Raw genomic sequence first — 12,316 nt, 5'->3', positions numbered from 1 at the left:
CCCAGAAGGTGATTCCTCTATAGATACAAAAGTTTGCAGACAGTTCTTCTATCATATGCCAGAACACCCATATCTCAAGGGAATGCTAACGAGGAGGAGGAACGGAAAGTAAAATGTCTATAATGCATCTAGCTTGAACTTGCTTAGACATTTTTTACTGTTCGGATCTGCTACAGAAATCCTGATTGTATATCTGATCTACCAAGTGTGATTTGGGAAGCCAGCATTTGTGGGAAGCTGAATTTGGGTTTGGGGTCTTCACAATACTTTTTATGAGGGTCCCAATTAAGCTTTGTGTTCCCTGACCATTGCAACCCCTCATGCAGAATTTGGGGAGGAAACATGGCCACAAACTTCCCACCTGGCTGTTACACCGAGGGACCACATCACACCTCACCAGCCCAGTGTGTTACACCGAGGGACCACATCACACCTCACCAGCCCGGTGTGTTACACCGAGGGACCACATCACACCTCACCAGCCCGGTGTGTTACACCGAGGGACCACATCACACCTCACCAGCCCGGTGTGTTACACCGAGGGACCACATCACACCTCACCAGCCCGGTGTGTTACACCGAGGGACCACATCACACCTCACCAGCCCGGTGTGTTACACCGAGGGACCGCATCACACCTCACCAGCCCGGTGTGTTACACCGAGGGACCACATCACACCTCACCAGCCCGGTGTGTTACACCGAGGGACCACATCACACCTCACCAGCCCGGTGTGTTACACCGAGGGACCACATCACACCTCACCAGCCCGGTGTGTTACACCGAGGGACCGCATCACACCTCACCAGCCCAGTGTGTTACACCGAGGGACCACATCACACCTCACCAGCCCAGTGTGTTACACCGAGGGACCACATCACACCTCACCAGCCCGGTGTGTTACACCGAGGGACCACATCACACCTCACCAGCCCGGTGTGTTACACCGAGGGACCGCATCACACCTCACCAACCCCGGTGTGTTACACCGAGGGACCGCATCACACCTCACCAGCCCTGGTTTCCAGCATACCTGCTCTGGCAAACAATGTCGTCAAATCTTGCTGCCAAACCCGTCTCCCCTGAGCCCGCTTTAGGTCACCGAGGGCTACTGGTTTAGTTCCCTCCTTCACTACTGCTAAATAAGTCAAACTTTTCCCAGTATTATTTCCATGCTTGGGTCATTTCTTACCGTAAGGATGAGTCCTGAAATAGGAGCACAATACCCTAATTAGCCACTTGTACCTTAGAGCCATACACTTTGCTTCTTTCACAGTTTTCTGTGTCCTTTGAGATGCCTACCAGTTAAGGAGTTGCCACGAGATGTCACACAGTGTTGTCTGCTGGAGTACTGAACTGTTTGCTTCCTGCAGATATGGCCATTTAGCTTAGACATTTGTTCAGCATGCAATAAAGCCCTTTGCCCCATTTGCTTTCACAGGTCTCACAGCAGTCAGAACCGTTTGAAACACGACCATTTTGATACAGAACTCCCTTTTCCATGTAATTAAAGAGCACTGAACACATGGTATGAGCCTCAGCAGCCATGAAGCTGGCCTATTCAAAGCTAAGCACTTTCTGCTTCTCTGACAAATTTTAGACCTGTAAAAATTAACAGAAAATCTATCTCCTTTTTCAATAAGAACATGTTTTGAAATTTGACAGCTGCCTTAGCAGCTATTATATTTTACTATATTACTAGTATTTGAATTGTGGAAACATTCTGTCATGGAAAGGACTCCAGGATGCCAGACACTGAACAACAAAGAATAAAAGCCTGGTAACTTTTTACTGAAGGAATATGTCTGTTCAAAGTGCTCTCTAACATTGCTTTACTTCTTGGAATGAGACATCTCTTTATTGTCTTTGTTTTTTGCTGTTGACAGAAAGAAGGCCAGTCCAGAGCTCACCTCATCGCCCAGGAGCTGATGTCTTCAGAGAAAGCGTGAGTTCACTGTTACAACCTGTCTGCTGCTCTCCTAAAACTGAAACTACACAATCCACCCTTCAGCATCAGTTTGGCGGCAATTAATAAAACTTTGTCTCTTTCCTCAGATATGTGGAGATGCTCCGGCTGCTACGAATGGTAAGTAAATCATTTTAATCACTGAAACCTAATTGCCCTTTTACTTAGCTGCAATTTAGAAGACATAAGAGCATTGAAGGGCCTGAAGTGAATTTGAGGAGGAACGGCTTACTATGAAGCATTGCGAAGGAATACGTCTGGCACTAACCTGCCCTTGCTACAGATCCTCAAATCTGGCATTTGCCTTTCTTGGGGAAAAGTGTTGGCCAACAGTGCTGGCGCTCTGAGACTGGCGTCAGATGCAGAACAAGCCAAGCGCACAGAAGGAGATGGTGATAAACAGGAGTGAACCCTCTCTCTTTAGAGAGAGACAGGAGCAGAGCTATGGAGCACAGGTATTTGACTGGAATGGACTCACTCTGCCTCCTTTTAAGCTTATTTTTTCTGATAATGCAATATCAGCCAGCTAGGGCACAAGGCTTTCTCGACAGCCTGTCTCAGCTCAGGCAAAGGTTTTGCTCTGTTCCCCCTCACCAGCTTCCTCAAGAAAACAGTTTCTAAATGCTCATCTTCAAGTCTCAAGTCTTGTCTTCTTATATAAACCCACACCTTGGTAAGGAAGGCAAGGAACTAAACCACACCCGAGCTGCTTTCAGAATGAAAAAAAAGGCTTTTCTTAAGCCTGCAGCAGAGCAGTTTCCCATCTCATTTCCAGGCTTGGCCAGAGCTCCTGTTCATTCAGCATAACAGAATCTGTTTGGCCCTTCAGCAGAGACTTTAATAAATTGATTGATTGCCAAAACGATGACATTTCCATACACCCACTCTGCTATTGAACTGAAAGAGTGGAAATATTGTGTTAGCTCACAAATTCGGTATCAGTTGGTGTGGTAGTAGTGATAATAATCTAAAGGGTTCGCTGTTATTTGCCTACTCCAAGGTAATGCAGTTCTCTGGAGTGGGGAGTTAAAAGCTCGTTCTGGACTAAGCAGATGGGCAGGGCCTTGCAATCCAAGTCCCTGTTCTCTTGGTCCTCACAATTTAGTTTTCCAGAGTTTATTAGGCTATATATTTCCTTCAGGATCACTTTATCTGCAAACTTTTTCATTCTTTTCTCCTGGTTTTTTCCTCAGTAATGCAGGCTGCACTTGTCATCTTTTCCTTAGTGCTTGCTCCTGAACAAAAATGCTGCAGTTTGCTTTCTCAGCCTCATGTTTCACACATCCGAGGACCAAAATCTGGTTTATTTGCTCCCCTTCAGCCAGTCTGTCTCAAATGACTTTACTAGATGTGCACAAATCAAACTCAGTGTGACTCAGACTGACTTGGGATTGCAGTCTGTATGGATCAAGCATTTGCTTGATGGTGTACCATTGTCCACATTTATTTTGTCTTTGGCTTTTGTACATAAAATCACCTTCTCTGCGCATAAGCCCCTTTGAAGCAATTATTCCTTCCCTCCAAGGCATTTACTGAATTAAGGTACCTAAAAGGACAGCTCTGCACTGAAAAATACCAGCCCGAACACCTCCCTGTTCAAAGAAAGTTGATCCTGTTTCCTGGTTTGCATTTTCATCAGAATTACAGGCCACAATTCTTAGAAACACCAAGAACCCGGATTTATACTTCCTCAGCATTTGAAGATATGGATATGAATATGATATGAATAGATACAATGTTCTGGCTCTCCAGCCTTTGGAGCAGTTTGGGATCCAACCTTGCACTGGGCATCCCAAGGCTTCTGAGTGCAAAATAAATCTTAGGAAATAAAAAAGACCAAAATCATCTTAGTGCTCAAGTCACTCACTCAAAGGTACCTATATGCAGATTATCATGAAGTCAGGCTCACTGGTTAAACTCTACTTTCAGAATTCTTCTGGGCAGCACATTCTCAAGAACAAAGACTAAACATCTGATTTAGGAGCCAGTATTACATGTTAGACAAAACAGAACTCCATCTTTCTAATTATTAACACTTCCAGTGAATGATTGGCTGAGCCTTTTCTAGTACTGTGAATTTCTTGGATGATGTTCAAAGTTCTGTTGCACCAATCAAGTCATTACTGTCCTAATTAAACACTTTCATGGCTAAATGAGGAGCTAGCTGGCTGTTAGACCCTCTGAAGCTCTTATAAAAGCCTAAAAACACACTGTCACAAAAGAATAGCCTGCCCTCACTCATGGTAGGCTGTTTTTTATTTCTAATTTATTTATTCATTGTTGTCTTCATCTGCAGTGGGAAAATAGCTATGCATTGGCCAGGGAGCTTCTGCAGTGGGAATGCTGAGCCAAAATAGCTTTCAGATAATCTGCATATCTCCTAAGAGGAGAGGGAAGTCACACTAGCACATTTGGCATCCGGACAATTCCCTGGTAACAAGCCCCACTGATCGGTATTCACAAAGCATATTCTACAGCTTGCCAGATCTGCACCTCATTTGCAGTGTTTGGGGTGAACGTGTGTATTTGCATGTGAGTGAGTGCTGAGGTCAGGGCTCCTGACCCAGATTGTGCCCTGCAGTGCAAGGATTAGGCACTAATTGCATCTGCTGCGACAGTGTTTGCTGCTGCTCGTCTGGCATTGTCTCTGCTGAGCTCAGTAACGAGAAATTTGGGAAGATCACTGCCCAGCACAGACCAAGGGTCGCTCCCTCTGCCACAGGAAATGTGCCACTTTTTAATTCAAGGATGCCACTTTCACTGTCATCATTAGGAGAGAGGCTGCTGGCTGTCATGAAGATACCTCCAAGAGCTACCCATGAGTCAGACTTGCTCACGGCATCCTGTACAGCATCTCGCGCCTGCACTCAGCTTTAATAGGGAGACTCTCCTTTCTGCTTTGAAATCTCCACCCTCCCCTCAGGTGATGTCCCAAAGAGCCGTGCACACTGTTATATGCAGTATCTGTTGAATCCACCTTCATTTTAGAAATGAAAGTGGTTTTCTTTCAAATAGAGCTATCTGTTTAGCTACACCTTTCAGTCAAATCCTTGACTTTCTCTCCTCCAGTCTACTCACCTTTCTAATCTACACAGTTGCTTTCAGCCCATGGCAGGTAGCAGAACCATCACCTTTTTACAGTGAAGGCAGAGACTGATTTCAGTCCTATCATTTCCTGACTATCCCCACTAGACTGGCTGCAATAGTCCCTGGTTCCTCAGGGATCCAGGGGTCGTTGGATGAACTGATCTCATTTGGCCTATTCTGTTACACAGAAAAAGCAAACAGATGTTCTGGATCCAGAATGAATTACTGTACTCCGGATTATTTTAAAGCAGAGGTTAAAGAAGATAAATCACCCAACATAGCAAATACATGTATACATACATGCAGTTTTTTCTCCTGGGTAAACTACTTGCCTGGAGCAGTGGTTTAGCTGACAAGATATTAGTTTTCTTTCTTTTCACTAGGGTCCTGCAAGGTTAAATGTTCTCAGGCTAATAAAGGCTAACTGGCAGCAGGGCTGAAATGCAGAAAGGACCACAATACGTATGGGATGTATCCATCTTGGAAAAGGGCTGTTGGTATGCATACAGGGTTGCTACAATTGATTTTTGCAGCTGGACTGCAAAGCATATTCAGCCCTGTATTGGAGAGATTTAATACACAACTTCACCATTTCTGCATCTGCTCACAAAATCCTGGAAGCGTAACCCAGAACTAACTCTTGTCCATTAGCTACCCCTTCTGCCTTTGGATTAGAACATCACATTCCACACAGATATTGAATCCTGCAGAGAACTTTCTTGCTAAGGATGCTACCAAAAGCCTTTGGCTGCTGTCATTGCCAGCTGCTTTGGAAGGGGACCAGGAGATAACTAACTGCTGCAAAGGTTTCCAGGTTGCTGATGCAGGTAAATTGGGTTGCATTTCTGTAGCCCTGAGCCAGGTGCCTCCATCATTTTGCAGAACGCTCCATCATCACTGTTCCTGTTGGCACGGGCAGGCGCTGCCAGCGTCCCCAGGCTGCGGTCAGCACACCACAGTGAGCCCATCACCTGCACAGGGCGGCAGGCTCTGCTCCCAGAGCCAGGCAGCGCTCCGCATCATCCACGAGACTGACCCTGCGTTCCTCCTTGTCTCCTGCCCTTCAAACAGGCTCCAGGTTACAGTCCCCATTGCCAGCCGGGAACAGAAGTTCTTCAGAGGCATTCTTGGGGAAAAACATGTAACTTGTGTGTTAGTGATGTGCACAAACAAAAGAAGAAAAAAAGCAACAACCAACCTTTGTGGCTGTGGATTTTGATCCTCTTTGTTTCTCTTTGTAGTGTTTATTTCAGGCATGTTCGGGATTTGGCCATTAGACAGCTGTAAAGGGCTTACTTATGGGTGCCCAAAACATAATGAAAAGTTTTATGTTTCAAAAATGTATTTTTATAGCACAGCTGCTAACACTCTATGTCACAACCCCAGGTTGGTTGTGCTTTACAGCACAGACAGACTCTGGTGCAGGTGTGGGCAGCACACAGGGCAAGATCTGTGGGCTCAGACACCTGGACAAGACGGAGCTCTGGGCCATCATGCCAGAGCCTTGAGATGAACAACTTCAGTTCATGCTCCTGGTCTCAGAAAGTTGTGACCCAGCAGCCTCAGATACGGGCTGAGTGTTTAGTTCCTCCTGTGTTTAGCCACGGGGTTTGGGTGACAGACTCGGAGACTTCAGGTGCCAGGATTGATCAGAGTCAGTGAGCCTGCAGAAGCACTTTGCATTTGATTAATGGCTTCCCAGGCACTCAGCATTTTCAATAGTGACATAATTATTTTTTTTAATGGATGTTTATAATGATTACTGTTATGCTGCAGGTTTTTTCTTAATCGTTAGGAAGCTGGCTATCCAGGCAACTGGAATTAAATAATTTGTCTCAGAATTCATTCTAATCAAAGGGGCAGGCAATTAATGACTAATTAAATCCACTGAGATGCTGTGGGAAAGGAGTGTTAATCTTGTTGCTCAGCTATGGTGGAAAGCGGACAGATACAGAGCTGTTTGATGTTAATTTGGAAAAGATGACATTTCTATAACAAAATAGGTTACTTAAGCACATCAGTAGTGCCCTTACTGGAGCTGTTCACTTCCCCAGGCACAATAAGTTGAAAGAACCCTTTGGATTCTTTCCCCTTCCCCAGTCTGGATTAATTACGATGACTGAAGACTCTGAAAGGTTGCAGATTCCTTTGAGTTAGGAAAAGCATCCAGAAGATGGATTGCCTGGCTCAGTTGGCTGGAAAGCCTCTGGAGCGTACAGAGGCTGAAATGTGGCGTTGGACGGGCTCGCTCACACCCCAGAACGCAGGAGCTGGAACAGCACAGCACTGGGAGTGTTTGTGGCACTGGACAGGACACACTGTGGAAATCAGACCCAGATAATTAGGAAACACAATCATACTCTTTCAGAAAATGTTATGATCTTGTTTTATCCAGGATATAGTTAGTCAAAAAGAAAACTGTCATAATGTTGGGGTTTTTGTTTGTTTGGTTGTTTTTTTTTTTTTTACCTAGTTCTAGCGGCTTTTCAGAAAACAAATGCCTCATCTGTCATAGTTACTAAAATTCCGCACTGTATGTAGGACTTTCCTTTTGGCTGGTATGTATTAGATATTCCAGTCAGCCCAGCTCACAGTGAGTGTACATCACAGCTGACAGTGTCACAAGAGAAAAGCCAGGAATGATTCTGAAGACACTAAAACTGGCGGTTGCCTGCAGTCAGTTCCTACCCGTGAGGAATGGTGAAGTTCTTTGGCCAGAGGCTCTCCTGCTCCTTACAGAACCTTTCAGCAGGACCACACATACCAAACTGGTCCCCAGCAAGCTGAAATCAGTACAGCTGCCTTGATTTAACCAAACTAAAGTGGACTATCTAAAGTAAAACAGAGATCCCCAGTGAAGCATAACCTGTTGAGTTGCTCATACCTGGATGTTAGCAAGTTCCATGGAAATTAGTTCTTTCAGACTCCTCCGTGATTACTCCATGTACGTATAAAGCTTAACAAGACAGAAGCCGGAGTCATGAGGAATGCCACGGTAAATCCCAGTATAGCACAGGGAAGTTCATAAGATTGTTTCTAAAAGTTCAGGGAACAGACTTTGACTTTTTGGCAATAGGTTTCGTGATCACTAGATCCTGAGAGAGGAAGATGCTCAACCTATCCCATCCTGGTTCAGGGCCGGGCAGAAACAGCTTGGCATCTCTTAAAGAGCTCTGCGACCTCAGGGGTTTCTTTTTATTAAGCCCCTGCTTCCTTTCACAGCACATTTGGCCTTATCACACACTGGGGGTAGGAGGCCAGGAAATGGTCTGAGTGGAAAAACCGAGCTGCCGTTTCTGTTAACTCATCCAGCAGAGCCACCTTCTCAGCAATTGTTAAAGCCACTGCAATTTTTTTTCTGATGAATTGGCTTCTGTGAACAGACACAGAATGTTTTTAATACATTTTTTAAAAAAACATTGGTTTTAATAATAAATCACTGTTTGTAGAGTAGTGTGTGAAAAAATACATTCCCAGGATGGATCTGGCCAGGCAGGTCAGACACTAGAGCTCCTTCACACGAGAGCTGGGGCTGGAGCAGAGTCTGAACCTGCTGCAGGAACAACTGGTGCAATGGCCTCATCTGATGGACGAAACCAGGGCTCGAGCACCAGCTCTGCTGAGACTGGTCCTTGGGCTTCCGATGTGGTTCTGAGCTACCGGACCCTTCTGGAGACCAACGAAGTCCCCTTCTGGGACTTGTGTTTTGTTTGTTTTTCCTCAGGATGCAGTGTTAGTGTATCCATAACATGCGGTAGATTCTGTCTTAAGTCAAAGTTGGTTGTTTTCCTAGTAATGCTATATTCCAGTAAGTCTTGTGGTCTGGACTGCTGACTAGACCATACTACAGCATATCATATATCATATCATATCATATCCTATCATGTCATGTCACGTCACGTCACGTCACATCACATCATATCATATATCATATCATATCAATATGGTCCCTCCTGGCTTCAAAGTCAGTGAATCTAAGTATATTCAGCTACAAAGCCTCCATCCAAGTATTTTTAATGCTGCATTTAAAACCAACAACTGATTCGAAGTACTTACTGGAAAAAAACCCAGCATGGGTAGGCTGGCTAGCAATAAGAGAGAATGCTGCAATCCCCTGGCCTCACCTTCACGCACACAAAACAGAAAGGAAGCTTAGGGAAGGACAGACAGTATTTTTGTAAGGAAGGAAGCTTTGCAATCTCCTCATCTGCAGCTGCTGCACCAAAAGAAGTCACCAGAAGCTGTCACACCTCACGGTTAATGCAGCCTCTCTACTGAGCTGTTGTTTTGATTATTTTCTCTGGTTTTCACTCTCACCCCTTTTTTCCTCATCTTGTGCAATAAAAACTCCATGCACTTCATGGCTTACAGGGATGCAGAAAAAGATTGGAAAAGGTCTTGGTTAGGTTTCAGATGGAAAATTATTTGTTCTATAGCTTAAATTTACAGATTCTTCCTCTCTTTAAGTTCAGAGCTGGAGACAAGTGTTGCAAATTTTATCACAAGACACTTAGACATTGATGTTTTTCATGTCAAGCTGTTGGACCCAATGAAATGGCAGGAGAATCTCATCCTTCATTTTTAAAAATTATGTTTCGAGTTAAGAAACACTATAAAAATGAGACCAACTACACCCAGAAAAAACAGGGAAAAAAGGCAAGCTAAATAAAAAGATACCAAACTTACTGTATGCATAAGGGTCTGGTGGCTTGGTCAGATGAAATATTCAGTTTTGGGTTGACAGCATTGTGGAATTCAGCTGAAAATGTGTATGAACTAATGGATGGAAGAAAACATGCTATGATCTCCTTGCTATACTAAGCACACTCTATCGATGGCATCTTATAATTCCTAGAAACCATAGTTTAGGAATCAAGAAATTGTAATGATCATTTCAGAAGAGACACGAAGCCTGTTTGCCTAATTTCTATATTGTTGTTCACAGGATTTCTATGAAGTTATCTTGAAAGTGCTTGGAGATGAAGATGAAAATGAACGGGAAGAAGTTAAACTCAAGCAGGGTTTAAGTGAACTTCCTGAAATTTATGAATTACACCAAGACATCCTGGGAGAACTGGAAGAAAGAGTCCTCAAGTGGTAAGTATGGGATGGCACGGTTTGATGGCCTCGGCATGCCCCCCACAGCAGGCGGGTGAGCCCCTCGGTGTTCCCCTGACCCACGAGCAGGGGGCTGGGATCCAGCAGAGGTGAAAGCAGAACCTGAGCTGCGTTGGCAGGTTTTGCACACAGGCAGGAAGGGAGTGAATGTAGAGGCTTTCAGGCTAAGAAACCAAATGCTGAAACATCTGCGTGGCCACAGCCTGCGACTCCACGATGGCCCCGTGGGTCAGTGTGAGGACAGCCGGCTTCATACACGTTATCTGCTGGTGCCAGCTCACAGTCATCACCAGGCGGCTTCACACGCGCGGCCGGAAGGTCACAGACTCGTGCCACGGGAGGCAGGAGCAGCAGACGTCAGAACTGATCCTGAAGACCATCTGCTGACAGAAACGCCCACAGCGGCTGGGGCAGCCCACGGTGCCGGCACCAGGCGGGCCCCGCACAGGCCTGGCTCACAGGCCTGGCTCACAGGCCTGGCTCACAGGCCCCGCATAGGCCTGGCTCACAGGCCTGGCTCACAGGCCTGGCTCACAGCCCCGCACAGGCCTGGCTCACAGCCCCGCACAGGCCTGGCTCACGGCCCCGCACAGGCCTGGCTCACAGGCCTGGCTCACAGGCCAGGCGCCACCAGCCCAAGCCGCACGTCCTCATGGGGGGCAGTTCGTTCAGTTAAGGAGACCTCTGACTTAAGCCAGGCTGCCAGGCCTTAGTCTATCAAACCGCTGGGATAAGAATGTCTAAAAGGAATTACCTCTGCTCCTTTTCTTTCTGTGGCCTTAGGGAGGAACACCAGAAAGTTGCTGATGTTTTTCTCTCCAGAAAATCAAGGCTGAATCACCACACAGCATATATTATGCAGTTTGATAGGAATTTGGCTTTGCTAGATGAAACCTGCCTTAAATATTCCCAAGTGGCTACCATAATTCAGGAGTTTGAGGTAAGGTTCCCATGTTTTTTTACCTGCACCAAGGTATGTTTGTACCGCAGGGCTTACTCAAAGATATTTTTTCTGCAACTCCACCAGTGCTGGGGTAGAATGGAAGAACAGCTCTCTTCACACGCCCTGGTGCTAAATCTGAAGTGAGATGTTCACATGTGCGTGATGTGTTTGTTTCTGTGCCTGTTTCAATTGGGTCCTTATAGAATAGAATAACTTAGGTTGGAAAAGACCCTTAAGATCATAGGATCCAACCATAAACCTAACACCACCACTAAACCACGTCCTAAGCGTCTGTTCAACCCCTCCGGGGATGGTGACTCCACCACTGCCCTGGGCAGCGTGTTCCAATGCCCAACAGCCCTTTGGGGAAGAAATTGTTCCCAATATCTAAACTAAACCTCCTCTGGTGCAACTTGAGGCTGTTTCCTCTCGTCCTGTCACCTGTTCTTTGGCAGAAGAGACCAAAACCCCCCTCACTATAACCTGTCCAAGCCATGAGCAACCAGTTTCTCCAGGAAAATGCTGTGGAAAACCGTGTCAAAGGCTTTACTGAAGTCGAGGTAAACAACATCCACAGCATTTCCCTCATCCATTAAGTTGGTCACTTTGCCATAAAAAGAGATCAGGTTAATCAAGCAGGACCTGCCTTTCATAAATCCATGCTGACTGGGCCTGATATATGGCAACATGCAATGGTTTGAATTTAAAGGGTGAATGTAAAGAGAAAAATGCTACTTTTCCATGTGCGTTAAATCAGATCACAACTTCACTTTGTTTTCTTGTAAACACTCTCTAGACATTTAATTCCAACTCAATCACAAGGAGATGTTTTACTGTATTTTGCTCAATTCCATGTGTTGAAATAAGACACTAAAAAGTTGCAGGTAGAATAAACTTTCAGTCCAAAAAAGAAACAATTACAAGCTTCACCAAGGTGTGATACATCTGCCTTCAGATGCCACCCTAAAATCTCTATCCAGCCCTTACCTACTAAATGGCATTTGCTTTCTGCACATTTCTCTCTGAGTCCAAACTATTTGTGAATGATGCCATAGGAAATAAACTGTTTGGAGTACTTCTTTATAGTCACAAAGACAATACCCCCCAGCAAGCTGGGCAAACTGAGAACGGTTCAACGGAATTTGTGTGTCTAACCAGTAGCAAACTTTCATAGTACGTATCAGGTGGCGATAACTTGCTG

The 12,316-nt window shown here is 45.3% G+C and overlaps 1 protein-coding gene and 1 long non-coding RNA gene across 4 annotated transcripts in view; one reads left to right on the top strand and one right to left on the bottom strand.

Moving 5' to 3' along the window:
• LOC135992995 (uncharacterized) overlaps window positions 1–12,316 on the bottom strand; it is a 146,984-nt gene that overhangs the window by 96,077 nt on the left and 38,591 nt on the right. The window lies entirely within an intron of this gene.
• The window catches only part of FGD5 (FYVE, RhoGEF and PH domain containing 5), an 87,760-nt gene that overhangs the window by 42,894 nt on the left and 32,550 nt on the right, over window positions 1–12,316 (top strand). For both annotated transcript variants that reach the window (XR_010606794.1, XM_065642531.1), the window contains exons 4-7: window positions 1,888–1,946; window positions 2,057–2,087; window positions 10,000–10,151; window positions 10,956–11,112. Coding sequence is in view for 1 of the 2 variants with exons in the window: in XM_065642531.1 (XP_065498603.1) it covers window positions 1,888–1,946; window positions 2,057–2,087; window positions 10,000–10,151; window positions 10,956–11,112 (399 nt within the window). In the remaining variant the exon portion in view is untranslated. The remainder of the gene's footprint in view (window positions 1–1,887; window positions 1,947–2,056; window positions 2,088–9,999; window positions 10,152–10,955; window positions 11,113–12,316) is intronic.

This window comes from Caloenas nicobarica, chromosome 11 (assembly GCF_036013445.1).
Source record: "Caloenas nicobarica isolate bCalNic1 chromosome 11, bCalNic1.hap1, whole genome shotgun sequence".
In the NCBI taxonomy this organism is placed as follows: Eukaryota; Metazoa; Chordata; class Aves; order Columbiformes; family Columbidae; genus Caloenas; species Caloenas nicobarica.
Note: the sequence above shows the minus strand (reverse complement) of the source record. Positions and strands in the feature narration are given on the sequence as shown.